The 26,734-nt window shown below is 34.7% G+C and overlaps 1 protein-coding gene and 2 long non-coding RNA genes across 3 annotated transcripts; 1 reads left to right on the forward strand and 2 right to left on the reverse strand.

Moving 5' to 3' along the window:
- Positions 1-270: 270 nt before the first annotated feature.
- On the forward strand, positions 271-750 carry LOC137386952 (MRG/MORF4L-binding protein-like). Its single transcript, XM_068073199.1, has one exon. The coding sequence runs from the start codon at positions 271-273 to the stop codon at positions 748-750; it is 480 nt and encodes a 159-aa protein (XP_067929300.1).
- Positions 751-2,530: 1,780 nt separating this feature from the next.
- LOC137385430 (uncharacterized) lies at positions 2,531-13,143 on the reverse strand. Its single transcript, XR_010977770.1, has 4 exons — positions 13,050-13,143; positions 11,578-11,691; positions 6,111-6,248; positions 2,531-2,644 (listed from the first exon to the last, which is right to left on the reverse strand). It is a non-coding gene; the product is annotated as an uncharacterized lncRNA (long non-coding RNA).
- Positions 13,144-18,306: 5,163 nt separating this feature from the next.
- On the reverse strand, positions 18,307-25,914 carry LOC137385431 (uncharacterized). Its single transcript, XR_010977771.1, has 3 exons — positions 25,818-25,914; positions 20,121-20,177; positions 18,307-18,363 (listed from the first exon to the last, which is right to left on the reverse strand). It is a non-coding gene; the product is annotated as an uncharacterized lncRNA (long non-coding RNA).
- Positions 25,915-26,734: the final 820 nt, after the last annotated feature.

A 26,734-nucleotide genomic window follows, 5' to 3' on the forward strand; every position in this document is an offset into this window, starting at 1 on the left:
GTGACTATGAGGAACCACATTATTTTGTTCAGAAAAGGTTTTTATTTTTACAAATTTTTTCCTTAGCAGACAAATCTTAAAAACATGACAAAGAAGCGTGAATTTTAATTCAAGCTCTTGCTGGCGGATTTAGGTTCAGAGTCCTAGTATCTTATATTGAATAGTAAGAAATAATATGGCCAACTAATTTCATGCATTGATTAGTCAAATCCTTTGTTGACACTTGAACCTTTTTTTGCAGAATTTCCTGATGTGTTGAGGATTTCTAAGATGGCCAAATGGACAGTTCGCGATGAAATCAAACTATTACAAGCAATGAGAAACAGTAAACCTGTCGGCATGCACAAGCATTTTGCTATCATAGGCATTGTCGAAGAGCTCAAAGATACACTCAATCGTGCCATTACTATAAGTCAAGTTTGGGAATATATTCAGCAACTCTATAACATTTCCGCCTTGGATGAGTTTGAGACTACGCCATTTCCGAATGAGGTGACAGATTTCTGTTTGCCGGAGAATGACTACCCAGAAACGATGTCTGACGCTGAGTCAGAAGCGGACCAACGAACAGCACCAATTAATGACGCTAATGTTTTAGATGTGGCGCATGATGTCTCAATCGGGTCAGCAAAAAACAAAACAACAGATCGAAGCTTCGCTAATGAGAAGACAACTCCAAGACGTGTTCCAAAGAGAACTCGAGCGGCCTTGCAACAAGATTCTTCTTCCAATAAACGGCGTCGCTTCTGATTTTTGGACCATTACCTATAAGACACTACCTATTATATCTAATGAGATAATAAATATATGATTTCAAGCTATGTGTTGCTTTACAGTCTTATTTTAATCATTTAGATAAATGATGTATATATGGAGATATATATATATATATATAGTCAAATTAGATTGAATAGGAGGCCACTTTGAAAAATATATCCACGATATAGGGCTTTCGGATAATAGGAGGCTTCTGATAGGAGGCTTCGCTAGAAACATGCTTAAACAACTCTACTCGTCATGCTGATCGCATACGTATCTATTTTGCATTTTGCATAAATTTTGCCGGAGAGTTCAACATTTTGGAAAATTTTGCAGGTTAGGAGGCTCTGTAGTTTGAAATGGAGGACCTCCCATTAGCGTAAAATTTGAAAATTTTTATACAAAATTCTGAGTTGTCTTCTCTTTTGCAAGAGAAGTTATCTTCTCATTAAATTCAGGGCCTCCTATTATGTTTTTATATCTTGAATTAGATAGTCCTAGTTCCAAGCTCTACTTCTTCTTTTTATATAAATTTAGCTAACTATGATATTTAGTTTGGTTCTTTTTACTTGTAATGAACCTTTATTGCATCATTTAATTTTCTATCAATTGGTTAAAAAGGCAAACTAATCCCTGAAACCCCATTTCAGGGATTTTGCCAACAGAACCTAAGAAAACCGATTTTCAGGCACATCTGTGTGTGCTTTGATCTAAAGTTTATCATACGTATTATTCATAAAATTGAAAACTTATGCTTTCACTTAATACCTTGTTAGTGGGCATGCATGGCAAAAACAAGCACTTTGTCCATTTAAAAAAAGTTGTAATAAGTTGCAATAAACGCTAGGATGGTATTGACATCAAGTAATTGGTATTGAAACCATCCTAGTTGTCAAATATAAAACTTTTAAAACGTATATTAATTAAAACAGTGCATATATTCATGCTGCCAAATATGCCTGGTAGAGTCAGAGACACCCAATTTTTAAAACATAAATGTCAAACATGGGAGATTTGCATACCTGTGGCCACATTTATTACTTATAAAATTTGATTTAGTCAATTCATTGCTACTGAGGCAAAACTGGGAAATATAGCATATGTGGGGCCCTTTGGATTATAAAAGGTTTCAGATAAGAGCTTTCGATGAAACCATGCAGTAACATTGAACACACTGTGCAGATTGCATGCATGTATATCTAACTCGCATTTATCAACATTGGTCAGCATATTTCTTTAAAAAAGCCCAAACTTACTCAAAAGGAAAAAAATTGACTCTTTAAGCAACCCCGTCAAGGAGTTGAGTTTACAGAAAAGGAAAGCTAAATATAAGTACGTCAAACAAATTGCTCAAGTGAGTGCAACGGTGACAAATAAAATATTCTTAAAACACAATGAGTTTGTATAAATCTAAAAGTCTTTAGTGCAAATGGAGCAACCTATCAAAAGCAGGCCAAACAGCTGTTACATTACCAAAAGATTAAAAATCAAAGCATTCACAAGAATACCATAAAACATTTATCAACAAAATTGGACTATTTTATTTCTGTCAAATAAAGCTGTAGAGCTTCAAAACACTGAGCTCTATAATTGTCTTGCAAATTGTGCGACCATCTCCTGGCACCTCGAGTATAATGTGTGAAGTTGTGGTAGCTGTAACTAATGGCTCTGCACAACGTTTAAAATATGATTTTAGCTAGAGATCTTAGAGGCGATTCGCAAGAGAACTTTGTTGATTGAAGACACGCCCAGCTACCGAAAGAACTTTAAGGTTGGATGTCATTCCAGTCACTTGATGCCTTTTTGGAAATTGAACATCAACTTGTTGTTTGAAGGTTAGGTAATCTAGACCACTTTGCCTCCACTGGTAAATATGCTGCTCTACCTGCAAAGAAACCAGTTATTAACCTGTTAGTATAGTTAAAAATTAGGAGAATGTTGAACACTACTCATTTTACAGACTTTCCCAAGATATCAAACCAGCTTTAAAACAATAGTGACTAAAAAGTGTGCTCCATCATGTTGTTTTATAACGCTTAGGAGATTGGCCAGAAACTTGAAGAGTAGGCTTTTGCAGCTAGCTATATTGGTGGCTGTACTAAATGTAGGTCACACAGAAGATGCTTTCCTACTGAAACTCTGCATAATTATGTTTGCCCTAAAGAGATTGCAGTTCTCACTATGTTGATGTTATGCCTAAAAAAAAAAACCTAGTAAGCCTTAAAAAATTCTTGTTTCGATGTTGTTAACACAAGTTAACTCAATAAAAGTAAAAAACAACAAACATTATCATTAATGCTTTCTTTTAAGCTAAAGCTTTTTTGTCAAACTATTAGGTAAGAATGGTATCTTTTAAATATAAAATGTAATGAATAGTTGGGTTAAGAAAAGCTTTATTTTACAAACTAATAATTACAGCGTTACCATTCCTCTTATTTTTAAGCAAAATGCACCAAAATCTACAAAACTTTACACATTCAGCCTGTACTGTGATGAGAACCGTGTCTGTCCATATAAAGCCACCGTTGGATAATGGAAAAATATTGCATCCCGCTGGGTTTGAACTTGCAACATTTACCTTGCTAGACTGACACTACAAAAACTATGCTAATTAACCTTGTAATAATTTGCAATATTTGAATGCATAATTATTGCAACTGATAATCTTTTACAGCACTCTACACTGCCAGGGTATTTGTTGGTACAAGCCAAGTTGATTCAAAATCTTGAGCTGAGTAAAATTCCTAACTGTCTACACGGTCAATTTTTTTCCATGTACAGATTGACGATGAATTGTATAAAAGTCCCTTTTCAGTTAGCCTTTAACACTGTAAGGTTGGTGTGTATGAATATGCCTTTCACTGCAATGCATACATGTACAAATTAAGCATAGGGTTACTGCCAGGTTACTCTGCAAAGCAGAGTTGTCCTCTCGTGCACTCCAAACAAATCCTAAATATTTAGGATTATACATTAATCATTAATTATATAGACATTATTGAAATTCTTTAAATAGTTTAGAAGTTTCTATTAAAACAGATTTTCAGCTTTTGTTTACACCATTTAGTCTCTGCTTATATGATAAAGCTACTCTTTGCCATTAGCATGTCTGTGCAAATGCACTCGTTTATAACAGTTCATCTTCGTAGACTATTTGAGATGACCAAAATAAATTCTAGGTCAGCAAAAAATTTAACTCTGATGCTCATATCAACTGATTTGACAATTAAAAAACATTCAGTTTTGAAGGTAGTAAACATGAATTTGGAGATCAAACAGAAGGTGAGGTGAATAAAAGCCACAAAAGACAGGCTGATACTTGTTGCGGCTAGCTAACAAAGTAAAATCAGTGTCTGTATGACTTATCATTTATCCATCGTCGGGAAGAGCTTGGGAGCAAGATAGATTTTGATGAGACTAGATATCATGACATTCAGCTTGGTATACAGACGGTCTCCAACCTACGAACGAGTTACGTTCCGAACAATTGTTTGTACAGTGAATTTGGTCGTAAGTTGCTTCAGTGCTATATTTTGTATTATACCTTATGCTTAAGGCCTACATGTATATAAGTATATCGAAGGTTTATATTAGTATGTTTAAGGCTTGTATAAGTAACCTGTAAATTGGTTTGTACTAAAAAAACTTTTTAATAAAATGGAGAGAATACTGTGGTGGACGCCGGGCCATGACACAGCATTTCTTATTGATCGTATGTGTTGTCCTTTTTTATTATATCGTTGTTTTAATCGTTATGCTAGAACTTATCTTTGTTGTCCTTTTTTATGTGTCGTCCTTTTATTATACCGTTGTTTCACTCGTTATGCTATTGTTATATCTGATATCATGTTATAACACTATCATTTATCGTCACTTTTATTGTTGTCATACCAACTCGCTAGCGATCCTATTTATTCACCTTGTTAGCCGGTGTTCTCACCGTTTGCCGTTAGGACGGAACAGTTGATATTACTGAATATAACGGAGCGCTCTCATTTATTTGAGCAGAGCAGATAGATGTACGCTCCTCGAATAGTGAAATTTCCTTCGCTAATAAAAAAGCTGAATGAAACTACACACACTCTCTTCTTTTTATTTATTAGTCTAGATCGTGCCAAGTAAAGGTCGGCAAACTCCTTTACAATACATACAGGAAAAATAAAAAAGTTCTTTACGCACTGGAGATACGTTCACACACTAATGCCCTGCAACGAACTGGGCAGAGGAAGGTGGATGCTAGGTGATGCTTCTATGTAGCGCCTCTTTCTGCCGCTAATAAGTCGGTAATACCGTCGGTATTATCGATGAATATACGCGCAGACCTGTTCGTATGTACCGTTGTGTGTAACTCGAATGTTCGTAAGTAGGAAACCGTCTGTATTAACACTCCAAAGCTTTCACTGATAGATCCCCTTCAAATATTTCTGATTTCTTGCGAGGCGAATCATTTTACATATTTTTGACAAAAATGACAATCTCTAATGACAAACTAGTTTAACAATGTATTGGTATCTATAATAGCGAACCCTATGCATCTCATCATTGCTCAAGTTTGGCAAGAATGTAAGCGATATTTTTAAGGACAACTATGAAAATTTTGTTAATAATTTTAGGAACTTTCACCAACTTGACACTTTACCCTATATGGCATTACTTATGTTGGTCAAACAAAAGCTTTACATAAATTATTTACATTGAGAGGAATTTGCGTTATAATAGGTATACATGTACATTATAGCAAAATTTGCTGTACAGCTATTCCAACCAGATAAAAATCTGACCTATGCCCATACTACAAAAAATTCATAATTTGAGTTAAAATACTTGGATTTAAGTTAGAATATGACCTAAAAGTCAATGAAAGGAACTTAAGTTTACTTTTCACATAGGAAACAAATACATTATGCTTATGAAACAATGCAAGTGTTTTGGCCTTAAAGTTTGGCTTATTAATGAATATACTTAAAAAACATTACTTTTTATTTTGTGGGTTTTCACTGTCCACAAAAGACCCTGGTCCCCGTTAATCCCGAAAATTGAATGGTGACTGCAAAAAACAGCTATGACAGGCCGAACAGGATTTGGAACAAAAGGTACATTTCTCACAAACAGAGATTGTAAATGGTACAAAAATGCAAGTTAAGCAATACAAGTGTCATTCAGAGTTAAAAAAAGCTATAGCTTGTTGCATACTATTAGATACATCGTCCAAATACATATTATTGAAATTTTCGGACTAGCACAAAATTTTTCATCTCAATATTTGTAAAATACATCTAAAAAAATATTGTTTTTCACCAAGGTTCATTCTATGTCACTCAATATTTTGGTGTTTTGACACTCTAATTTACCTTCACTAAGTTCCTTTGTCCGCTCTCCTCTGACCAGAAACCTCCCCAAATATGTAAGCTTTTGTAACCTTGAATCGCCAATTCTTTAGATAACTTGTCTAGCACCAGAGTGGGTGCAGAACATGTTATAGCAACACCCTGCAAATAGTAATAACAAAATAGAAATATCACATTTTTTGAATGAATGATTTTCCGATTTGAATTAAACTCTTTTCATAGCTAATCAATTTGAAAGCTCATTGCTTGCTGCAAAAAAAGGAAAAAACTGAGCAAGCAGAAGTGCATCTGATATTATAGCTTATGACTCTCAATCCCAGCTTTGATATTTGTCACCATTGTGATTTGTAGGCAATAGAAGAACGCGAGTTAAGCAATGTAAAAACTTATTCATATTCTATTAAAAAAATGACTTCAAATATTGAAGTGGTATTTCAAAAGCAATTACTCATTCGTAAAATTGATAGTCAGTAGTCTGACCCTGATCTGGACTTGGCTTTTAGATATTATTGCAAAGTAAAGTTTAGAGCTGGTCACCATAGGTTTTAACTGTGAGTTTCAGTTCCTATCCCAGACACTATGCTTACATATAGTCTGTACAAGTGCTATCATCAGTGGACAGGCAACCAGAATGCAAGAACATGACAACTATAAACATGCAATAATACTTAGTCAATACTAAGAATGATTATGAAGTTTAAGAATATTAATCAAAATTACGTACAGTGGCACTCGCATACCGTTGTTGCTTGAAAGGTATGTTTCCAAAAGAAAATCTTGTCATTTTTCTAAAAGATTACTAATGCTTAAAGGTTGACTTGCAACAAAATTCACGCTACGGTTATTTGGTATCAAAAGATTCACCATGTCTTACTCTGTTGTGTTGCATGTGCAATATATGTAGAAATGTGATAACATGCTCTTAAAAGCTCAAAAGCGAAAAGTTAATCGCCGCCATCACGAAATTGCCGAAGATTAGAATCCCGTTCCAAACATGGGTCAAATGGAACGTAGCTCAACAAGATGGCTTCTGTTTACACTTTCATGCAACCTCATTCATTCAAATATTTTCACAATTACACTTCACGCATTCAATGAAACGATGTCTATTGTCCTCAAGCATCTGTTTCCTCATCACTGTATTGATGTCACTTTGAGCACTGATATCTCAAAACCTACCGTAAAAAATGGTTTAATTTTTAACCTTAGCTCGAAGGAATGCATATCATCATCTGATAAGCATGACAAGCCTGTTGGTCACCTGTGATAGTCAAAAAATGCTGCGGAAATTATGCGCGCTGTTTGGCAGGAAGCATGGGTCACATGATCAGATTGCGACTAGACGATTAGATCAACCCAAAACAAAATTGTGAACTAGCGAGCATCTATATTTGGTAAGAGCTCTTTGGCGAAACCCAAAGTTTATGTCATAAATTAGTGCTACAAGAAGTTTTATATTGAGCCTTTTACGGAACTTACAATTCATGTGAGAAGATCACATGTCAAAACAATAACCAAATCATTTTACTATGTCAGAGAAATGAATTGATTCCAATCTACGGCGGTTTCGGGATCGCGGAGATTAACTGTTTCTTTTTTAGCTTTTAAGAGCTTGTAATCACAGTTCTCCATATTTTGCACACACAACACAGCAGAGTAAGCCATGGTGAATCTTTTGATACCAAATAACCGTAATGAAATTTTGTTGCAAGTCAACCTTCAACAAGCAAAATGATAAGCTCCAGTACCATGCATTGACAACTTGGGCAGCTAAGTCGTACATGCAAATCAGATGAGTATTTTACGGTATTTTGGAAAGGCCAATAATTAACCAATATTTGAGTTTTCATCAAATTAAAGTACATTTAATGGGCCATTTTAGCAGCGCAAAGAAAGCACATTTCTGATGACCATTTGCACCAATTTAGGGCAGGTAGTAGGAGTGAAACAAATTGGTTCGACTTATTTTAGTCAAAAATGGATACAAGTATTAGCCAAATGAAAGTTTGTTACGGAAAGTTCTATCATAAGAACATAATTTGAAATAAATTCTATAATAAACCTCTTGCAGTTGCTTCATTTTGTCCTGCAAACACATTAAAATCTGTAATAGAAAACAAGACACCTATACAAAATCAAAACTGGTAGTTAATTTCTGTTAGTGATGACATATTTTTTATTGTAGTTCTACAATAGCACTATAAGTTCCAAACAGTGCATTAACTATTAATATGTGTCATGATCACAGAATTCATGGTAAGTCGGGATTACTAGATTTAGCAAACACAATTTTGATTCTAGCCTAATTGCAGCAGATTATATGGTCAAAAAACTGAAGCACGTCTACCATTAGTGCAAAAACATAGTTCCAAGAAAACTGGTATTAAAGTTTGAGAAACGGAAACCAATGTAAAGTTTTGTTTACATTTCAAAACGACATAGCAACCAATATCAAGATATTGTGATATTTATCTAGATTTCTGTACTTGGATCCAAAAAACTATGCTGAATTTAAAAATCTAAACAGATTTTAGCTGGTTGTCAAAGAAATAGCTGTATATTTATAAGCAAGTGTATTACTTATTTTTGCAGATATTAAAAACAGCTTGATTGTATCGCGATATTGGGCACACCCAAATCATCAACCAAATCTTTAGAAAATTAACAACAGTAACATATTGCACACCATCGGTCACTATATACTTCGACCTTGCAAACTCGAATAATTATTCTCATAACTAAATCTGATTATAATTTTATAAAAATTGAATAATTATTCTTATTATTAAATATTGTAGTAATCTTGTAAGAATCGTTAGGAAAATATCACCACAACTCCCTTTACTTTCACTGCTTTTGACATCAGTTAGAATACCAAAGTACTCATTACAAGCATCCAAAATGTCAAAGTTACCTTTAAAATCGGCAAAAAAGAAACAATTATTTTTAGCGGACACCATTTTTCAGTACTTCTTGTTTAGCATAGCAACGGTTTTAAGTTTTTTTTCGATGGTAAAATACTTTTATTGGCTAAACTGACTTCAGATTCAGAAAGATCATTATTTGATTGGTCCAGACCTACAGGTTACAAAATTTGTTACCAATATTATAAGTTCAGTTGGTGCAACTTCAAAGTCGAATAACTCAACTTCGTGATTTGCGACTTAACCATGTTTTCTGTGACCGCAACCCATATGATCTACCTGCTGATAACTTCAACTCCTTTACTACCAAATGGATCTCTCTACCGCGACATAAGTGTTTCGTGAAACTTAATTTCTAAAAGAGTGTATAAATGGTTATAACTTTACACTTCAATTGTTTATTAACAATATTTTTATAGCAAGTTTGTCAGCATAAGTTTTTATGTTAGTTCATGCCCCCAAAAATATTACAAACGAGTTGTCGAGTGAGAGGGACCACTTTTCGTCCATTTTGAAATTACTGTGAGGTAAGCACAAAACTCTAGTCGGATGATTTATGAATATTATTAGTTTACATGTTAACTAATCTGATGAACATAATTACTCTCATTAGTACTATTGCTCAATAAAGTTGCTCAGTCTATAGATCTGAAGTTAGTAACCATTTATGGCTGTATTGCTTCTGAAATTACTGGTCATCAGTAAGAAGATTTCATAAAACAAGTTTTTGCAAAGCAAAACTATGCTCAGGTTGTAAACGCATTCTTATTTGCTCAACATATGCAAATAATAGCTTTTTTCAATCAGGTATAGATGTAATAAGATAATTTACTAATTAATCAGTAATCGGAAACAATTTGTACAAAAGCTTGCTAAAGCCGCATCATGCAGCACTTGGCCATACAGAAACACATTGCCAAACGAGCTGTACTATTGGTAGTTTAAGAGTTCACACTGAAACAGCTTCAACATAAAAATAAGACATAAGAAATCAGTGCAAAAACTGCTTCGTATTACATTTACTTCATGCCTTGTTGTAATTGAGCATCATACTGTGTGCACAATTAGGAAAAATGGCTGCAAGATCAAAATTTACCAAGTCTTTTATTTGTTAATGAAGCCGTGATAAAAAACAATTTAGACAATTTATGCAGAACTTAAATGCAACTGCATTTCATCAGCATTTTTATAAGCAGGCTTAGTGTAAAAAAAACAGAGTAAGAGCCATACTACAAGTTCATGAAGTTTTGAACAAATTGTTACTTTTACCCTTCAATATGTTGTAAAATGCTAAGACAAGGTTAAAAAATTATGGACGCTGTTGGAAGAGAGAACGTTTCAAATGCCTCTAGATTTCATAAAAAAACAGCTAAAAATGATGGCCAGGGTTCTTGAGGACACTTTTATTTGTATGAAAGATTGGTAGATAGAACATTATTACACAAACAGACAATTCCAGAATTAAAGCGCAAACATTGTGGCCATAAAGGGTAAATAAAAATTGTTTCAAAGTAAAAGCTAAAAGGCTATTGTGCCTGGTAGTAGTAGCATCATTACCATATCATTTTTCTATTGAATAACGTAATACACTTTTTATTAGAATAGAACAGACTTTGGTACATTAATTTGTCCTACATGTGATGGCTCTTAATAAAGACCTAATTTTCACCAATGAAGTGTGCCCTCAGATTAAGATGACCCTATTTATGAACCACACCGCCTATCAGAGTTTTTTAACATACACATTAATCAGCAGAAGGTTTTACGCCTAATGTTACCGACAAAAAATCTAAAAAGTGTGTTGCAGTATGAGCTTGGTCAGGTTCTCATCCTCTTTTGCTGATACAATAGGTAGCAATCAGTAGTCCATTTTCCAAAGGTTTATTTATTGCCCATTTCTAAAACCTTGGTAGCTGTAAAGGTCTAACACAGCTGTTTATTGCAATAATAAACTGTAAAAACAAAAATAATGATTCTCAAAAAACTTTGGTCGCTGTTGGCTGTTAACATGTTTTCTATTAGTTAGATGCAGGATGGCGATTGGTTTTTTCCTATTAGGTACACATATGACCGGCTAACTAATTGCCTACTCACTAATAAGAAATGTTTTGTACAAATATTTTTTTAGCGCATTGCTCTTGGTTATAAGCGTACATTGTGCTGAGCTGCACTGCGCAGCCTGTTGTACGCACTCAGTTAATGGACTAGACCAAAATCTGATTGTGTTTTATACTTTTTCCATTCAGAAAACCCAGGCTACACTCATTAAGAAATACATTCAATCTTTAAAAATGGTTAATATTTTAATACTTTGATATTGTATTTGTACAATTTAAATATCAATTGTACATGCCACTCCATACATGGTTATTTTGCTTCATAACTATTGTTTTACTGTTTTTGCGGATTGTCAGTGCTATAGTATTTTAGTGTAGCCAACTACCCAATGTAATGACTGCAGTCTCCAGAGCTCACTTTAGTCATCAAAGCCCAATTTAATTATCAGAAGATTAGGACTACAAAAAGTAGAGGACTCATCAACTTACCCTTCAGTTTTTCAAAACACTTGTAGGCCAATATGATTAGTTCTGTGAGAACATGATTAAAGAACAATAGTTCTGCGTGGTGAGCTCATCTTCGTTCTCTAGATTAAACAACTTCTACAAAAGAACAAAGATTTTAACATTGTATAAAAAAATAAGTTGATGAGGACTTTATGCACAGAGTCTATGACCACCTTCAATTTGGTATTGGAAAAAATGTTGAAAGTGAGCTACCGTTAAACCTATATTTGAATGCACCTTGATTTGATTGGCACCGCTATTTGGGACCACATCAGGAGATTGCTTTGAAAATCGAGCGCCATCTTTTTAATGAACGCCAACTCTATTTGAGGAAGTAAGTTACCTTATTAGTATATGTATAGGTTTAGGTATATTCACCTTTTGTGAAAATATAGCAAGGAGCTTTTAAGGTCCAAACACACTAGGCGATTTTATTGCAAGCGTCATGAGGGCGAAGATATCGCTGGTGCGTGCATAAACACACTCGAGCGATTTACTAGCAAAATGATATAATGGGCACGCTCACAAACTGCCAATAAAAATCCGTATCATTAGTTTTTTCGGAGTTGTTGATAAATTTAGGCCAGTCAAAATGTCGTCGTCTAGGCTACAACATAAACAACCTCCACATTTGTTATTAAACCTATCTCCCTTTCAAAGAGTGTACACTGCCTACACTACAAGAAAACAAAAGAAAAACCATTCTTGTATTTTTAGCTGTATTGTTTTTACAATTTTTTATACATATTTTATTTTGTAGTGGTTTTTCATATTTAATATATTAAATATTTACCATTCTCAAGATGGTCAACCGGCGCAACGATTGACTCCGGATGTTGGTTTTCAACTCGTTTTTTTTTTTAATTTTGTTATGATAGACAGAACTGGGAGTGCTATTATTAAATTCATGAACAATTGAGTGTTCGTTCTGAAGATGTTTCGTAACAAAATAGAAAATTGGAGCTGATGAACGTTGTTGAACATCGGTAAGAAATTATTACCCGCCGTAAAATTACATTCTGGTAAGAACTAACCAATCGAAATGCATCTCGTTAGCAATAAAGTTGTGTAGAGAAATTCTAGCTTTATCGCTCTGCATGAACACGCTGAGTGAATTTTAACGCAGATTAGCTCTAACGCAATATCGCTCTAATTATCGCCTAATTTGTTTTCACCTTAAGAGAATGCTTCAGCGATAACACTTGTTCTATTGAGTCAAATATGCTACAAAGCAAAAAATTACTCTGAATTTGTTGTCGGAGTTTTATAAAAACACCATTATCAGCTTTTCAAATGTCTTAACCGCCAGTACATCAGCAGCCATAATTAAACATTGTCCCAAAAACAAACGGCCTCAAACTGCCTAAAATATCGTACTAATCAAACATTCCATGTTAAGTGGAAAGAAAATGGGATAAACTACAGCATTGAAATTAAAGCACTCTCGCACTCACTTCATGAACAGTTCTGTCAAAATCTTTACTGATAACTCAGCTTGCACTTTTATTCCATAAGTGCCAGAGTCACATCTAGGAGCAATAGGTCGGCTTTGCGCTAGAGGACAAGGAAGGCTAAAAGTGATAAAAATTAGATAATACACAATAAACTTTCAAGTTCAATTAATGATGAGGGAGCAAAAGTATCCTTCATGGGAGCTATTGCACACTTTAAACATGATATTTGTACCTCACAAACTCACATGGTCTTTTAGAGTAAAGTATATGCTCCTATAACGTATATCTCCTATAGCATAAATTCTAGAAAAAGTCGGGCAATTTTGTGAAGTTTTTGGTTCGTACCGCGTAAAAAACTCCATATAACTTAAAGTGTATCATCGGGCGAGTTCTAAAGTTTGATTTGAGTGTTAGTCTGTCTCGCCACACCTGCGAGAAAAGAAAGCGACATACAGCGGTGTCAAAAAGTATTTGTCCACCTCAAACCTCACTGCCCATTTTAGGTAAATTTGTTGTAGTAGTCGTGTAGAGGGATTAAACCCTGACAAACCATGCATCATTTAAAAGTAAATTAACATTAGATCTTGTTGACATCATCAGTAATAAAATTACGGTTAATCAGGGATCAATAATCATTTATAGGCCAATCAATGTGAATCAGTGCTTATTAACTCATTTTCAAACGCAATATGACATTATTAATTTTCAAGTGGAATATTATCACAACAATAAAGATCCTGTTGGACAGCATGTGCAGCAAAGGTTTACAGTTTTGCTTGTTAAAAGAGGAACAGCTAGAGATCCCAGAATTCATACCAGCGTCAACATCAACCATGGATAAGAAATGTGTCAACGACCTCATCATTCGCCTGCATACGATGGGCAATCTGAGCAATAGAAAAATAGTGAAGAAGCTTAGAGTATTCCAATCTAAAGAAAATTAAGTGGTAAAGAAATGAATGCAGCATCAAACCACCAAAGATCTACCACGATCAAGGCGTTTGAAAAAACCAGCTGTCCAACATGATTGCTGGTTTCAGATTATGAACACTCAAGCGCTCGTGAGGCTTGTTCACAGCATGCCTAAGGCTGCAGAATGGTTATAGTCTGCAAAGGCTACCAGATAAAATATTAAAATGCAAAACAACCCCAATGGCTTTTTTCTGGGCCCATAACAGTACAAGACTGTTATTTTCAATTTAGAAAATAATTAAAGAAGAGATAATAACGAAATTTGCGATGACATATTTTCTGGTATGCAGTGTGAATTAGTAGGCAGCGGTTGATACAATAGAAGATATTTGGCAATTTTAAAATCTAGTTATTTCTATTTTTCAGCTCATTAGGATTGTTTTGATACAGGGTTTTATGTATGCGGTGCAAAATATTTCAAATTATGATGAATTTATTGCAGTGCTACACTTACTTAAACAGGCAGACAAAGATTTTTTTCCCAACACTGTACATAAAGCATTATACATATAATACATACAATTTCCATGACATTCTGACTCTTGTGATAATTTGTCTGAAGTGACAACGGAACAGAGAATAGGTACATATAGCAGTGCAATTGTTGATAAATACTTTAAGGCTATTGGTCGGTGCATCTGAATGTCACGAGTTGGAGTTGCAATCTTGAGCTCTTAAGAACGAATAGATGACGAAAAGGTACTATCGCTTTTTTATAGTGAAACTATTTTTTCTTAGTCAATTGTTGTAAGTCGCTGTCACGTCAAACTATGCGCTCTTCATCAAATTATTGTTAAATTACCACAATCATGGTCTATTAAACCAATGAGGTTGATCATGAAAAGTTGTCGATGAAAACCAATAATACAGTTAAGGCACCGCCAATACATTCAAAAGAATTTAAGTCGGATTCTCACATGAGCGAGTTTGGAAAGGTCCTGAAATGGTTTAGACAATTTACATGTATGTTAACATTTTTATAATGAAAAATCCTTATCATGTAAACGTTCCTAGAACTGATCATCTCATTTTAGCAGCGCGTACTGTACAGTCATGTCTGATATGAGAGCAAAATGCATTCTGGGACAAAAGCTCGCAAGTTAATTTTCTTAAAGTCCTATCTCAAAAATGTTTTTTATATAAATTAACTAAAGATAAATTATTGTGTTGCCATCCTCTAAAAAACTACCAATAAGAGATATTACAATGAAAAAATACATGATTTTATCTATTCATGCTCTATACCCATGCCCCCAAGGCTACAAATACCTATGTAAAGGTTATGGTCTGCATTAAAATGTAGCAGTATTATGTACAACATAATTTTGAGTAGTGGCAGTATGCAGCAGTCCATACAGTAGCATACCGTATGGAGTTCTTACCTTTCAGAGAATCATAGCACTAATGATTGTGAGAGAGAGAGACCTGATGCAACACGCTTGGTACGCTACACTTTTGTGGCATCGCATAAACAAACTTAAAGTATAAATTTAATATAACTGAATTCAGCTTAATAAAACATTCTTGAAAAAAACGTTCTGATCTTATATTAGAGCTAATTCTATTTTTTCTTCATTTTAATTTTTAAATCATCTCTTCCTGGCTGGAAACTTCTCGATTTGCTTATACTCTCATTTTTAGCCAACCTTTTTAAAACAAATCTGAAGCAGACCTGACGGGAAAACCGAGTGATGTAGTTTCCGTAACTGGCCTTTCGCATCTTTGGGCATTTAGTGATACATCAAAAACCACCTTGCAAGCTCGCATCTCTAATTTTCTAGAATTTCAAGGCGAAAGTGGGTAGTGAGATAGTGAATGGTACAGAATTTGTGTAAACATAAATTGCTTGAATTCTTAAATCTATTTATTGGTTATTGTTATATATATATATCAATATATTTATTTTGAAGGTTTGGGGTAGACTGACGCAATCTTCTGAAGAATCAATTGATTTCCTATAGCCGGTTTGTGTATTGACTCGTGTTCGCTTCAAATTCTGTATCATTTACGATTTTGCTACCCATGAAAGTTTATTATAAGTTATGACTAATGTGTTGAGAGTATATGGGAGGTCATTAAGTACAAAGCCCATCAAGTCAAGTAGTCAATGATGACTTACCAGCTGTTCAAAATTAGGTTGGGTACGTGTCTAATGACAGGGAAGAAGCCTTCAACTGACATTTATGATCTACTCATCGCCAAAATCTTCCGGAAGACAATGCAAGGAAGAGGACCTTGATGACCGCCCAGGCCTATATAGATGAAAGAACCGTGAGTCACCACCAGTTTGTATGTCAATGAATTTGATATAGAAATACATAAAGTGCTGGTCAAATGAAAAGCAATACATGAGATGTTATGGATGAATAGCTATGCAAATGGCTTTGTGCTAACCCTTGGTATGAAATATTACCCAAGCCTGTGTCATTAGACAGCAACCACATTTGCTAGTTAAAGCTCTAATTTTCAAATAAATTAGACAATGCTATGTAAATACATGTAAGATAATATCATAGTTGTTAAATATAAATACAAACTTGTAAAAATCCATGATACGAAACCGAGTTTTAACCCGTTGATCCTTGCTCGATCTAATCAATGCGTGTCAGTAAACCTAGACAATATGTCCAGCAATCCGAAGTTATTAATTTTTTACCAAATATAGCTAAACGTGCTAACAATGCAATGATATTTGGTGAAACAGCAGTACAAAACGTCGGACAACCTACAGCAGATGTCATCAAACAGAAAAAAACAGTATGTCACCATTATTCGGGCTAAAACTATAAAAGTTCGCACGATTTTAAACACTCATTAAACATTTACAGATAATATTCATCCATAGCACACTCATCATCCTTTCATGACTCAAAATATACTGGAAATTTATATTTATTATCATAAAATTCCACATTTGTATCACAGTCATTTATGACCTACCAACGAATGAGTCATATTGATTGTTTCGCGATATCATTCTAATAAAATGTGTTATTATAATGAAAGAAGTAGATAAAGATAAGTGAAAAATGTTACAAATGGAAGTGAAATTCAGAATCTAACATCCTGCGAAAAAATTAATTTTATTAGTTTTTGCTGTTGCTTAAAAACATATTTTGTAAACAGAACCATATGGAAGCCTGTATTCCGCCATTAAGGTTTCTGCCACAGCCTACGCAATTCCGTAATACCAGCTGTGAGGGTTCAGAGGGCTAACATTGATGAGATACTGCATTATTTACTGTTTTGGTTAGTATTGTTCCTTATACCTAAATTGTAAAAACAAATGAAAAATAATTTTCTTTTGTTTTGCAGGTACAACTACAAAAACATTGACAACAAGCGTGATAATCTCAAATCAGAAGATTTGAGACTAAAATTATAAAAACACTACACCATTTTATGTCATTTTAATTGAACAAGTTGAACTGACTGAAACATGCTACATCTCCGGTGTTTTTTTGTGTAAAACCTAACTTAATACATGACACCAGCATAGTCAGCGTGATATTTAAATGCAACTATAATTATTTCCCGAGTTGCATTAGTCCATAGCAAGCATAGTTGCTGAATATTGCACATCTTTCAAGTGGAGTAAACTCAGCACTTATACATTCTGCTCAAAGAGTTCTTGTGCCAAATCTCAAACTCAGCAGTCAAAATTCTAGCCAACAAGATAAAAATACTCAAACTTTTAAATATCAAGATTTGAGAGAAGATAATTCCCGAATTTCCAGTGAGTATAATACTACTTTTTACTAACAAAAGTCAACCAAAATACCATGAGAACAGTAATACACAGTGTGGGTAAGGTTAGTCGGCTAGGCTATTAAAAACTAGATGAAATCATAATTGTTATATACAGGGTTTAGCTTTATAAGAGGGTCAGTATGGTGTAATCTCAAGAGTTCAAAACTTTCAAGTTGGAAACATTTGAAAACATTGAAATCAATATTCAGAGGCTAAGCATGACACTAAACCACAAAAATTTTTGTTTTAATGTCATGACCAGAACTATATTGATTGCTAATTATGATTTTTGTTATGTGGGTCTACAGAAAAATCTATCTTAAATAGTACTCCACCCTATCCTATTATAATTAGTTAAAACAATATGATTTTTAAATTTCTTGTTGGCATGAGTAACAGTAACAAAATAACAAGAAAAGAGGGCGTTCAGCTAAAGACTAAGACACAGTTGTTATCAAAATTATAGACCATATAATTAAACCCTGAAAATAAAATTTAAAAAGGAGTCACACTGTTTTATCTTGTCAGTACATACCTGCAACCAAAAGCAAGTCAGGCATCATAGCATCATTACGAAACACGATTGCAGAATCTACAGAAAAAAAAGAAAATTGATGGTGAGCATGCATTCATGTTGACCAAGATAAGTTAGTCAGTACATCACAAGTTAGACAAAGACACACGAGTAACGCATGTAAACAAGTGCCAGCGAGGTGTTGACAGTGGCTGATGGGATTAGCCATTTCTCTGAACTAAACAATCACCAGCCACGCTATTACATAATGCCATACACTCAGCTATACACAAATGGATGTTTAAATAATGCTAGCTACTAGATTATGACCTTCAGTTCTTGAACTGGGTAATGTCTGGCTCTGAAAGCTAAAGCTTGCAAGATACAAAAGGTGTCCCACAGCACATTGGAGAACTATCAAACAAATTTAGTCATTGATTTTGCTAATGCTGCACACAAATTTGTTGCTAACTAGCATATTAATGTGTATACAGAGAGCTTAATTATTTTGCATGTATCTGTATCATGGTTCAAAAGCTAAGCTTGCTGAAAAATTATTTAGTAATTCATATCTACCAAAGCATTATGAATTATAGCAACTCTCGACTACTGCCAATCGCTTGACATTTCTACAGTTTCTTCGGCTTTTATGACTACAGAGGTTTTCTTGGTTTGCGATTAGGTTATCTGGAGTGTTCTTGTCCCTGCATGCACATATATCTTTTTTGATCACTCAAACCTTATCTCTATCTCTTCTTCGAGTACATAGAACAGTTTAAGTATTGTTCAATATATATACTTAAATTGTAATTTTACAGGTGAAAATAACTTTTTATCATTTTGCAGGTAGAACTACAAAAAAAACATTGGCGACAAGCGTCAGAATCTCAAATAAGAAGAATGGAGACTAAAATTATAAAAACACTACACGACTCCATGTCATATTTAATTGTACTAGTAGAACTGACTGAAACATGCTATATCTATGGTGTTTTATGTGTACAACCTAAATTATTACAAGACACCAGCTTAGTCATCATGATATTGAAATGCAATTATAATTATTTTCATAGTTGCATTAGTTCGTAGCAAGCCTGGTTGTTGAATATCACACATCTTTCAGTCCCAGTAAACCCAACATTAATCCATTCTGTTCAAATAATTCAAGCACCAAATCTCACACGCAGCAGTCTAAATTCTAGCCAACAAGATAAAAATACTCAAACTTTCTAATTACAAGATTTGAGAGAAGATAACCCCATGAATTTTCAGTGAGTTTCACTGCTAGTACCAAACCCTAATTTGTACTAACAAAAATCAGCCACAATACAATCAGGACAGTATTACACAGTGTGGGTAAGGTTATTCGGCTAGGCTATTAAGAACTAGATGAAATCATATTTGTTATAGACAGGGTTAAGCTTTATAAGAGGGTCAGTATGATGTAATCTCAAGAGTTCAAAACTTTCAAGTTAGAAACATTGGAAAACATTGAAATCAATGTTCAGAGGCTAAGCATGACACTAAACCACAAAAATGTTAATTTTAATGTCATGACCAGAGCTATATTGATTGCTAATTATGATTTTTGTAATGTGGGTCTACAGAAAAACGCTATCTTAAATAGTACTCCACCCTTTCCTATTATAATTAGTTAGAACAATATGATTTTTAAATTTCTTGTTGGCATGAGTAACAGTAACAAAATAACAAGAAAAGAGGGCGTTCAGCTAAAGACTAAGTCACAGTTGTTATCAAAATTATAGACCATATAATTAAACCCTGAAAATAAAATTGAAAAAAGAGTCTCACTGTTTTATCTTGTCAGTACATACCTGCAACCAAAAGCAAGTCAGGCATCATAGCATCATTACGAAACACGATTGCAGAATCTACAGAAAAAAAGACAATTGATGGTGAGCATGCATTCATGTTGACTAAGACCAGTTAGACAGTACATCACAAGTTATGGTGTGTTTACACTGGCCAGGACCGACTCCGATTAGGTGCCAATACTCTGACTCAGACCGGTACCTCAGACATTTCACGTATGGGTGCCGACACCGACTCCCCTTTACATTGCAACGATCGAACCATTTTTTTCGGTACCAACAGCCAATCACAGCGCTTCGCCGTTCTGACCTTCACCCAACCACGCAAAGACGAGTACACATAAAAATCAACGTATTTGATGTGGAAAATTATATACTAGTACTACACTAGTACTACTGCTCCTACTACTATCGCTAGAAGCAACTACTGAATGCCGAATGGAATCTTCCGATGACGATTTGATTTTGTTGATGGCAGGATCAGCTGCGGGAGCTCTGACAGTCTGTATTATATGTAATTATATGTTTGTATATATTTTATGTCTATAAATATTTTATTATATGTGTTTTCCTTTTTATTATAGCCTTGTTACTCGTTAGGCTATCAATTGTCGTCGTTTATGTTGTCATATCAACGCACTAGTGGGCCTAATTATTGGCCATTTAAACATTGTTACCTGGTGTTCCTACTCGGTTCCGTTAGCCGGAACGGGCAATTTTATTGTATATAAGGGCGCAACGCTCACTTAGTAGGCAGAGCGAATGGCTGTACGCTCCTCGGCTAGTAAATTTTCTTCGCTAATAAAACCTTGAATAAAATCACACTCAATTTATTTCTGTATGAAATAATTTAGATCGTGCCAAGTAAGGGCCGGCAAATTCATTTAAAGTAGTACATGTAGTTGAACTAGTAGTAGTACTAGTAGTAGTCATACAACTGGCTATTCACTTTTAATTAATTTAAATAAAAGCTCACTATCAGAAAGAGCACTAGGGAAAGTTTAATGACAGTCTCTTAGCCTCTCATTAAACCTAGCCCTAGAACTTAGAACTGCCATTAAAGCTTAGGCTCATTTAATCAGAGGCTTATGATTTGGCTGATGAGCTGCTGGGATTCACCGGACACCGACTTTCAAATCAGCACCAACACCGATCTCTCTGCTCACACCTACCGATGCCGACACCGACTCATCAAATTGGTCTGTGCTTGACAAAATGGATGACAAAATCGGCCAGTGTACACGCACCATTAGACAAAGAAGCATGATTAATGCGTGTAACAAGTGCCAGCGAGGTGTTGACAGTGGCCGATGGGATTAGCCTGAACTAAACAACCCCCAGCCATGCTATTACATAATGCCATACCCTCAGCTATATACAAATGGATGGTTAAAGATGTAGTTGCGTCAAAATTTAAGTTGATCTTAAAAGAAAGCATTTTTTTTTCTCTATCAGTTGATATGTTGTTTGTTGTGTTACGCGATCGCATTGCCAAGATATTTGAAGATTAAAACCGAAAAAATCTGATCGCCGTAAAAACGCTCAGGCCACAAAAACGTGCCCAGCCTCGCCAAAAATGATGTCACGCGTTTGGCAACCTGTCTCTATCCCTCGTATTCACATCGGCTATTTGCGATAAAAGTCTAGTCTTACGCGGCTCTATTGGCATATATCTTATTTTGTATTTGCTCATGTTAGCTAGAATAAAATTTTAAATCCTGCTACAGATGCATTATTATGAATGTTTCAAAGGCCTCAAATAACGAAAATTGAAAATTTGTTCTACTCACTTTCTCCAAATGTTGTTTAAACATTTGGGTACCGACTACCAATTCTACCGGTCTACGGTAATTCTGTCAAGTCACTTTATGTAGGACGCGGTCTTTGTATCAGCAGTTTTGCAGCTACGCTATACAGCCTCCCATAAGCCCCGCCCACATTATGTCGCCTATTACATATTGCCTGCGTACTAGTTTCTTGCTAGTAGCAATGATATACATTGCTGTATATCATTGCTAGTAGTATTCTTACCGAATACTAAATTAATGAAATAAGCAAGCCACCTCTTTGAAAAGAATATAGACAGGGATAGAGTTTTAAGGATGAGAAGTCTGCTGCAAACTGGATTTGAACTCACATTCTTCAGTTCTGCGGACACCCATATACCATATCCGATTCACTACAATATTCTGCAAATCATGTTTTGCATTATCTTTAACAATATTATTTTATTATATAATTTTTACAAGCAAAAATATTTTCATCTCGGCATAAAGCTTTTATTAAAGATATTCATCAAGTCGTGGCCACTCACATAGTATTAGCTGATACAATAAGACAAATTCATCTACTGCAACAAACTCAACAAAACATCATCCAGCACGCATTCAATTCTCGCTTTCTCCTTTATGGCAGTTTCCACACTGACAAAGCTTCTTCGGCTGGTGGGACGACATAAACATTCTGTAATCAGTAAAACAAGTAAATGTAAACAAAGTAGATGCAATAAATATGTCATTCATAGATATGTCATTCTAAAGCGTATCTATTGACAGCTTCCAAATTGGGAGTTGAATAGATTGCGAGTGTAATTTTAAAAACGAATAAACATTTAATAAAGGCGCAAGTACGCCAAGCCAACGATTCGAAGCTTTGGTTCTGGAAATTAAAGATTTGCAATGATCAATCGATTTTACCCACTTCCTACGAGTGAAAAATAATTTGTAATCATGACTCTAATTTACCAAAGAAAATTCGAAAAAAATATTATAGCTAGGTAAAACGGCAGATAAGCTATGAAACGATGATTGGAGATAGCAAAGAATTATCATTTTATTAATTAGTACATGTATTTATGACTATAAAAAATATTACATTTACTAAAGTATAGAAGACTCTAAGTTAATTTACCTCCATTCTGTCTTCTTCTGCAGCAAAACGCTGCTGACGCCTGTCAGCTTTGGCCATAGGCTGTCTACTCTAATATTTTACTTAAAGTTGCTCAGAAAACTCTGAGTAGCGGTCGCTCGAACTTGAAGCCATTTTAAAACTATGTATAACTTAGTAATTGTTGAAACGCGTTGAATCAGAAACAACGATGAGAATCTTCGAGACCACAGACAACGCGTTTTACGAGTGATAACCTGTATTACGGCCTATATAAAAATTTCGCACGCATGATTGGCTAACGAATCGACCTCATTTTTATCGCTCGTGGTTTCGTTTCAGATAACAAGCTTGTTACGTCACGAAATTGGCACCCGCTGGAACGTGAGCTTTTTAACAGAGGGCCTCATTCAAACGCATATATCTCTGGACAGGGTTGGTCTACAAAGACAAAAATGGCATCAAATTGTAGCTGATGTTTTAGCCTTTTATGGGTCCTAATTTCATTTTTGACGCAACTACATCTTTAAATAATGCTAGCTACTAGATTATGACCTTCAGTTCTTGAACTGGGTAATGTCTGGCTCTGAAAGCTAAAGCTCACAAGAGACAAAAAGGGTCCTGCAGCACACTGGAAAACTATAAAGCAAATTTTAGTCATTGATTTTGCTAATGCTACACACAAATTTGTTGCTAACTAGCATATTAATGTGTATACAGAGAGCTTAATTATTTTGCATGTATCTGTATCATGGTTGATTAGCCAATCAAAAAAATGTTCAAAAGCTAAGCTTATGGCAAAATAGTCATTTTCTCTTAAGTAATATCTGCAACTGGGAATATTAATAATATCATTCAATAATATAAACATCCATGGTAAAAGATTTTTCTCATGTCATGCGTATCTAATATCCTTCACAAAGCCTTGTTAGCAAAGCTGATGCTACATGTAGTTCTAGCATTATACAATGTTGCTCATTTTACATCCATTTTTCGTCCTAAATTTCTATACTGAAAAATGAACTACTGCTAACTTTTGCCTTGCAATGGAAGCTTTGATAAGCATATGGTACGGAAATAATTTTTGTATGAATATTACAATATAAATTACAGTCAAACATGGATAACTCGGCCATGGATAGCTCGAAAACATGGTTAATTCGAACAGTTTCTTTGGTCCGTTCCCACGTAATGATAAATTGCTATAGATAACTCGAACTCAACACTGTTAATTCGAACTGTTTTTTTGCCCAACAGCTACCGAAACGGCCTATTCAAAGCCATAGAGGTAAACTTCATCTTTTCGTAATTCATAAGCGTCGTTATTACCACCATCGGCAAAATATTTTTGTCAACGACTTTTCTAAAAGTTTGGTGAAATTTGATTTATACTGCGATACAATGAGTAGCACGGGCTAGCCGGGTCACGCGCGCAAGAATTTTCGCCACGCACATACAAAACAAAAATCGCATGTTGTTTTGTATGTGCGTGGCGAAAATCCTTGAGTGCGTGACTCGGCTAGCCCGTGATGAATAGTTTTCCGACGTTGATTCCGTGTTGAATCAACGTCGGAATGTTGAATGTTTAAAACGTCTTAAAAAATGTTGTAATTAAACGTATACGTTGTCTGAGCTACAAAAAACTATTCATCGTTTGACCTAAACACAGAATACGTATGTACATTCAATAAGTATCTATTAAAAAAGCGTGAGTGATATAGAATGTACCGTAAAACCTCGTAAAACTTCTAATTGAACTGCTTCGGAGTGTTGCTCTTAACGAATCCCAGGTAAAGTAAGGTAATCTGCATAACCTTCAAGAAAAAACGGCAAAATTGATCGTGGGTAAAACCCCAAAAGAATAAATTGTCTTTTCTTTTGAGCATTTCAACAATGATCAAGTTTTGCCAATGTCAATCTGAAAAACGTCCTGGCAATAACATCACCTCAAACAACAAACCAATCTCAAGTGATAGAAAAATCTCTATACTTTTTCATGAAAACGTTTTAAACTTTACATTAGAAGCATTTAATTTGAAACAAACCATTTGTGCTTTTGATTTATATTATAGTTTGTATATGTACATGTATCTACTAATAAATAAGTAAATATATGGACTTGTGACAGTGCTCTGATAACTTGAATGCTCTGATAATTCGAACACTTTTGCTCGGTGCCTTGAAGTTCGAGTTATCCATGTTTGACTGTATATACCATTTCACTATTCAGTTCTTCAACATCCTTCTGTAAACCATATTATTGAAACAGTTGCTGTACATTTTTGAATCCCTTGAAATCTTTAAAAAGTTGAAAAACTTATCATTCGCGACCTCGAAGCTTTAATGTAAAGCATGCATCTAGCAACCAGTTAGCAAGACAACATTTTTCTGTAATCCATATCTACGGAAACATTACCAAGGATAGCGACTCTCAATTCTTGCAAATCACTTGACATTTCTACAGTTATCTTCAGCTTTTAAAACTACATATGTTGTCTTGGCCTGCGCGGTCAGGTGAGTTTTTGTACCTGCATATTTTTTGCTCCCTATAACTTTATATCTAAGCATTCATAACAGCCTTTCTCTTCTTTGATTTTCTGCTTTTCAGTTGTTATACGACTAACACATATATAAAGTCAGAATGACTGCGTTTAAAACATGAACATGAAATAAATGTTAGGCTACAATCATTCAGGCTTCTAATAAAAGTCCTAATTTTTTGTTACTTTGGATGAGTGACAACGACAAATTCTTTAGTTCAATGTAATCCCCAAGGTACATGGTAAGCCAGAGCTAAAGCATAAGCACACATACCTGCTACCTCCATTATCTGTCCTATTTCTTAAATAGAGTTTTAGCCTATCCTTGTTTGTCTAAATCAGAAACTAAAGCTAAAAGCCTGACTGTAACGAGATGGAATGAGGTAGATTTACAGCCTTACTTAGGCCTGGTTCAAACCAATATGGCATCTAAGACACGCGTGACAGAGTACCTGTTATGCAAGCGATCGCTCATGGACTACAAGCTCAGAGTGCGCGACTATTATGTCCTACAGAAAGAAATGTCGTCATTTGCGCAATTAAATTAATTTTATGCCCATACGCAGCTACACAATTTGTTTGCTTTCCAGCTGTTGGATACATAATGAGTCGAGATTACGCAGCTGTCCCCAGGTCTGAACCCGGCCTCACCTTAGCATGCGCAGACAAAGGAGTGCCACACTGATAATTTCAAGATAAGATAAACTTCACTACAGGATTTGTAAATTTTTGATGGTTTTAATTTATACGCTACCACGTGCACAATAATATATATATATACAATATATCATTATATTTTTAAAACAACAACTGCAAGAGACTTGCCAAATCATTAGTTCAAAAGGCAATGATGAAAGCGGGGATGAATTTGAGCACAAATTTAAAAAACAATATATGCATAGTGCATAAAATGCTTTAGAAAAAAATATATTTGAAGCATATAGGTGTCTTTTAATGCTTTTTAAATGCTTTCTGGAAGGCTCACCTATCTGGTATGTCTATGAAATTTATTTTAAGACTGCAGGGCTTTCTGCAATGCTTTAAAACAGTATACAGTTCACAAGCTATCGGCATGCTTAATCCATCATGGCTAACTGATTGTCAATGACAGTAGTTTAAAAACACTGCTACATTGGGCAGCAGTAAAAACTTTTGTTAAATCTTTTCTTTTTCAGTTTAATATATATGATA

The sequence above is a fragment of the Watersipora subatra genome, chromosome 1 (genome assembly GCF_963576615.1).
Source record: "Watersipora subatra chromosome 1, tzWatSuba1.1, whole genome shotgun sequence".
In the NCBI taxonomy this organism is placed as follows: domain Eukaryota; kingdom Metazoa; phylum Bryozoa; class Gymnolaemata; order Cheilostomatida; family Watersiporidae; genus Watersipora; species Watersipora subatra.

Excerpts from the sequence above, each read along its gene's own strand:
- LOC137386952 (XM_068073199.1), top strand. The coding sequence starts at position 271 with ATGGCCAAATGGACAGTTCGCGATGAAATCAAACTATTACAAGCAATG.